The 6,591-nt window shown below is 38.3% G+C and overlaps 1 protein-coding gene across 1 annotated transcript; it reads left to right on the top strand.

Annotated features, from left to right (window-relative positions):
* Window positions 1–2,621: 2,621 nt before the first annotated feature.
* Window positions 2,622–6,183, top strand: LOC143493181 (uncharacterized). Its single transcript, XM_076991395.1, has 7 exons — window positions 2,622–2,767; window positions 3,066–3,140; window positions 3,251–3,305; window positions 3,759–3,862; window positions 4,093–4,130; window positions 5,199–5,267; window positions 5,551–6,183. Exons 1-7 carry the CDS (start codon window positions 2,671–2,673, stop codon window positions 5,605–5,607), a joined length of 495 nt encoding a protein of 164 aa, XP_076847510.1. The 5' UTR covers window positions 2,622–2,670; the 3' UTR covers window positions 5,608–6,183.
* The last annotated feature ends 408 nt before the right edge of the window (window positions 6,184–6,591 follow it).

Raw genomic sequence — 6,591 nt, forward strand, 5'->3', positions numbered from 1 at the left:
CATTACATCCAAAACCCGTGGCTTTCCTGTGGTGGCAGCCTGCTGGCATTGCGATCCACCCATCACAGTAAATATTGTCCTGTCTGGATAACAAATCAGCCGTCCTTTTACATGTGAATAAGTTTCTTTTGAGCAGGAAAATTTGAGCAATTAATGAATGCATTAATTGATTAAATTGATTATTTCTTTTCTTGACAAGAATACTTCCAAATTAAATACAATCCTGAACATTGTTGGTCCTACCAAACTCACCTATCTTCTATCTAAATTTCAGAGAACAATTTGAATTAAATGTACTGAGTAAATGAATGCTATGGCATATTGAATTTTATTTACTTTAATATTTGTGATATACAAACTTTCAATTGTTTTGTGATAATTAAATCTCAATCATTTATACTATTCAGGTACATTTTTGAGTGTCGGAAGGGGGATGTTTGCGTTTTTACCACATCAAAATAAAGCATAGTGGAGATCTGGCGCCATCTCGTGGCTAGTCTTTATAGTACATGCCACCTATGAGCACTGAGGCACATCCTCCCATCTAGTGATCACTGGTATGAAGGAACCAGCTTAGCTGTCACTCTATCACTTCTGTGTGCAAAACTTTTCACAGAATAAGAAAAATAATGAAGAAAATCATGTAATGATGAAATAATATAAAGAAACAAAAATATTGAAGAAAATCAAGTAATGAAAAAACAATATAAAGAAATGAAAATGTTGAAAAGTGAAAACTTTTCTGAAACAGCAAATAGAAGGACAAGAATCAGTGACGTTATTTGTGGTGCTACTTTTGTCAAACACGCAGACTTCACGTGATGATGTTGGACGTTGCAGAAGAGATGTGATAGTGCACGTTAAAGTGTTGTCTCCTACATTAGAGGAAGTGAACGACACGGCCAGTACTGAGAGGAGGAGAGAGGAGTAACACACACCTGCTGTGAAAGACTGATGAGCTGAACCTGTACTGATGACAGAATAAATAGTTTTATTCAACATCGGGCGATGTGATTGGTTTCCTGTGCATTCTGGTAACTGTGGATGCATTCGGTGGTTCAGAGGACTGTGTGACCGTCTCATTGGACAGCCAGCGTCTCGTCTTTAGGCCACAACGCTTCATTTGCAGCGTGTCTGAAGTAGAGCAGTGTGAGGCACTCTGGGAAAACCTCCTCCTGCAGGTTACAGCCTCATTCTGCAATCGTACCCATATTAGACTGACTACCAGCACCACTGTGTCCAGTAAAGACATGTGGTTACACTGGCATTCACACACCACCCAACATAATTCACACACAGTACACAACAGAACTGTTTCATGTCTTTCACAGTCCTGTTGGTCTTCCATTTGTTCTACTCTTCCTGTTCTACTCGTACTATTTTTAATATCATTAGTGTTAATATCATCTTCATCATCTAAAGGACTTTGTAAGCTTATTTTTAAAGGTTCTATACATACAACAATTATTGAGAGAGAGAGAGAGAGAGAGAAATAATGAAAAAATAATGTTCTCATTAATAAAAACCAAATTGACCAAAACTTTCATAAATTGCTTGTTTTCTTTATTTTTGTCTTTTTTCATTTTTTTCATTCATTTTTAGTGAATTATTGAAATAGCAGAATAGATGTAAAAATGTGAGACAAACAAGCACCACTCAGACCAAGTGTCTGATGCAGGAAGTGTGTTTGTCATTTGTGTCCTGGCACAACTGTTACATGTGCTGTTACTCTCTCATGGATTCTATCGTTCTCTTTGTGTTTCTCCTGAGCATCTCAGGTAAGATCAGTGCTGGTTCACTCATATGAACCACCTGTGTGGTCTTCAGTTTCATGGGTGTAACTGGTCCTTTATTAGCTGACCTATTTCAGAGTGCAGTGTGGCTCCAGACATCTCTGAACTGATGTTCACTTTAACATTGGACATACATCCTACCTGCGCAGTACTGAGATACAGACAGTGATCTTTGTAAAGCAGTGTGTGTGTGTGTGTGTGTGTGTGTGTGTGTGTGTGTGTGTGTATCTGCAGACTCAGAGAGGGTGAGGACGCTGAAGCACGTTTCTGTAAAAAGGGGAGATTCTGTCACTATTCCATGTTTTTATGATAAATCCTATAAATCAAACAACAAATACTGGTGTCATGGATATTTGTGGTCCTCTTGCACCATAGTAGCTTATACAAACACAAATGGAAGCACATCAGTTATTGATCATCCAACCCACAATATGTTCACTGTGGAACTGAACAGACTGAACACTGATCACTCTGGATGGTACTGGTGTGCTGCTGAAATTGGTGGTAAATATGATGATAAGGATTATTTGTATCTGACAGTTAGTACAGGTAAGAAATCTCTCTGTATTAGATATAGACTTGCTGACTGTTTGTAAGGCTTGTATCAGATGTTTCTTATGATGGAGGACATGTTTACACTGCTGTATTTATATGTGTTTGTTCAGCTCCTGCGGTGTCTGTGTTGGGGAGCAGAGTGAGTGGAGAGGAGGGGAGCAGCGTCACTGTCCAGTGTCTCTACAGTGCTGCATATCAGAATAAACAGAAGCAGTGGTGCAGATCTACAGACTGGAGCTGCTACACAGTGGGGAGGACTCACACATCCCAGAATTCAGCAGTTTGTACCAGTGATGATGGGATAAGTTCCTTCAAGGTGGAGATGAGTGGACTGAAGAAGAGTGATGCTGGCTGGTACTGGTGCTCTGTTGGAGATGTACAGGTTCCTGTTCACCTCACAGTCACTGATGCACTCACAGGTATGTTTACATGTACCTTTGTGTTTTAAATGGTGAAACTATATGTCAATGAACATGTTAAACATGATAGTACTGACTAGAGACAGAATAACTAATCCTGTGTCTGTGGTGTGATACTAGATTTGGTCCCAGAGTAGAAGTGAGATAGTTTGACCCTTTCATATTTGGTCTCTGTTGTGTCCTTAATGCAACATTCTCAGTATGGAGAACAGAGGTAGCAACCAGAGCTCATCTTACTGGAAAATGTTCTCTCTTATACCAGAATGTGTCTGAAAGGTTGTATTTTCTGTCCTCATAGTGACAACAGCTGTGACAAACACACCTGAAAATAAGAAAACCAGCATCAGAGATATTAATCCACACACCACTCCAGGTACCAGAACTAATATTTATCTTATAATGGCAACAATTTTACATCTTTCACTTTATCATGAAGCTTTTCACACCTCAGTATCACATGTGGTGCCATTCTGTGTTCTGCAGTGACACCATCAGAGAATCTAAAAAACACTACCAACAATGACTGGACAACAGCCAAGTAATGTGTGTGTGTGTGTGTGTGTGTGTGTGTGTGTGTGTGTGTGTGTGTGTGTGTGTGTGTGTGTGTGTGTGTGTGTGTGTGTGTGTGTGTGTGTGTGTGTGCGAGAGTGTGTTTGTGTTCTGTGTATGGTGGAAAACATATTCCTCACGCTGGTTTCATGACTATAAAACATGTACGTATAACTAATATAACCACACTGGATTAGTGACTATAAAATACGTATGAATAACTAATATAACCACACTGGGTTAGTGACTATAAAATACGTATGTATAACTAATATAACCACACTGGGTTAGTAACTATAAAATACATATTTATAACTAATATAACCACACTGGTTTCATGACTATAAAACATGTACGTATAACTAATATAATCACACTGGGTTAGTGACTATAAAACACATACGTATAACTCACATTACCACACTGGGTCTGCACACTGCAGGTATGGGACCATCATGACTGTTTGGCTCCCAGTGGTGGTGGGACTGGGGCTGCTGGTTATTCTGCTAATTCTAACCTGCACTCTGAAACACAGACAGACACGCAGTAAGCAGGCGGCTCCATCTCCTGTTATACTGGCACTCTTGAAAATATTAAAGTTAATGCCAGTAACCATATTAGTGTTAATAAAACTGATCAATTTTAACAAAGGTTTATAGTGCTGTAACTGTTGTATGCTTGTATTGCTATCCTATGTATTATGACAAATAAACATCTTATGTCGTGATGGGAAAACTGTATCTGCTGACATACAAACTCATAACAATTTTCTCCAGGGGAAAACCAACGTGGGAGCAGCAACACTGCTGACACAGTTAGTATTGTGTTTGATTGGTATTAGTGCTGTATTTGTTGATTATTAGTGTTTTGTTCAGTTATTAGTGTGTTTGATGGATATTAGTGTGGAGTTTGTTATTATTATTGTGTTTGGTGGATATTAGTGTGGAGTTTGTTATTATTAATGTGTTTGACGGATATTAGTGTTGTGTTTGATATTAGTATGGTGTTTGATGGATATTAGTGTTGAGTTTGATATTAGTATGGTGTTTGATGGATATTAGTGTTGAGTTTGATATTAGTATGGTGTTTGATGGATGTTAGTGTTATGTTTGATATTAGTATGGTGTTTGGTGGATATTAGTATTGTGTTTGATATTAGTATTGTGTTTGATGGATAATAGTGTTGTGTTTGATAATAGTATTGTGTTTGACGGATATTAGTGTTGAGTTTGATATTAGTATGGTGTTTGATGGATGTTAGTGTTATGTTTGATATTAGTATGGTGTTTGGTGGATATTAGTATTGTGTTTGATATTAGTATTGTGTTTGATGGATAATAGTGTTGTGTTTGATAATAGTATTGTGTTTGACGGATATTAGTGTTGTGTTTGATATTAGTATGGTGTTTGATGGTTATTAGTGTTGTGTTTGATAATAGTATGGTGTTTGACGGATATTAGTATTGTGTTTGATATTAGTATGGTGTTTGACGGATATTAGTGTTGTGTTTGATATTAGTATGGTGTTTGATGGATATTAGTGTTGAGTTTGATATTAGTATGGTGTTTGATGGATGTTAGTGTTGTGTTTGATATTAGTATGGTGTTTGGTGGATATTAGTATTGTGTTTGATATTAGTATGGTGTTTGACGGATATTAGTGTTGTGTTTTATATTAGTATGGTGTTTGATGGTTATTAGTGTTGTGTTTGATATTAGTATGGTGTTTGATGGTTATTAGTGTTGTATTGTTTTTCCAAGATAAGCTGCAAGTGATGCAAGTCAGCCATATTAGCAGTTAGATACATTGTGACTCATCTAATACAAACAACACCAAATACTTATTCAGGGATCATTACTGAGTAGCTTTTTGTTTCCACAGTCTTCACCTGTCCAGCTTCATACAGATGTCATCTACAGCTCTGTAACCATAGTTCCCAAACGTGAAACTGTAAGTATGCTGCTAAACATACAGTCAGACCTGTTGTCATGAACACACCCGTTAATTCACTGTCCTGAGCCAAAGACAAGGGAGCACTGGCTGGTTGACATCAGTAACTGTTTATGAGAATAGTTCAACCTGTTGTAGCTGTAAATGGGTGTCTAGCTTACATTCAGTTTCAGTGTTCTTATCAAGCCTTTTGCTGGTGATACAGCCTGTAATCAAAGAGCATCCTGGATGGTAGTCCGTGGTTCACCATGTACCAGACCTCTAAAACTGCCCCATTGTTCAGCTCTCTCCCACAACCACAGATGACAGGGTGATCTACAGCTCTGTGCTTCACAAGTAAGACATGGCGGTATCGAAGTGTCAAAAATGGCCTGGACCACAATGCACTGACATGTGCATGTGGAAAGTTTAACCACTTACACAGAGGTCAGTCCTATGCAAGTGGTGTGAGTTCATGCAATCGTCCTCTCGTGGGAAATCTTCAGCTTGAGCAAGTGTGAATAAGTCAATGAGTCATTAACTGCGAAGTTCTTCATGTCAAAACATGCTTTAATAAACACTGAAATGTAGCCTACTTGATTTTCTGTTCATGTTGTGGTCACACTCCCATGTGTTTTGCTAGTAAATGTGCTGTGACTCTATATGTTTTGGGACTGACCAGAACACTCATGTTCATACTCAGTATACCATTTAATCATCCCTAATTTTGCATGATCAGAACTGTATAGAATGCATCACTTATTTTCGTTCCACAACAGTTATGCTTAATTATACTCAATACTTTAAATGTCAGTGGTTGATTGATGTTTGTTCACGAGTGGCTACTACGCTAATTGGGGCTACCACACTGTATTGACAGCTGTCTAATGTAAACTACACAAACCTATCGAGGAGTATTTTCAGGTGCCTTATGAACTTTTATGTGGTGTTTCAGTGTCTTTAATTTGTTTCCCACATTCTTCACATGTTGTTCCTTCAGTTTTGTCCAAGGATTAAAACTCCCTTTCTTTACATTGAACGCTTCTCTCTGATTTCTCTCACGCGTCACAAGAAAAGGGGGCTGTGTCCCAAATTACCGAAACAAACGTAAGGAATAATGCCAAAATGAATGCACAAAGAAAGTATTTTTCTATAACTTGTGTGTGAGTGACTTTTATTGTCCACGAGTCATATTGGATGAGTCAGAGTCGAATTGAGAGTCATTATGGACGAGTTTCAAGTCAAGTCTGAAGTCTTTTTGTTGTAGGCGACTTAAGCGCGAATTCGACTCGAGTCGCTCACTCGACTGCCCATCTCTGGATCCTCCCAACGAACACTGATTAGA

This window comes from Brachyhypopomus gauderio, unplaced genomic scaffold (assembly GCF_052324685.1).
Source record: "Brachyhypopomus gauderio isolate BG-103 unplaced genomic scaffold, BGAUD_0.2 sc82, whole genome shotgun sequence".
Classification (NCBI taxonomy): domain Eukaryota; kingdom Metazoa; phylum Chordata; class Actinopteri; order Gymnotiformes; family Hypopomidae; genus Brachyhypopomus; species Brachyhypopomus gauderio.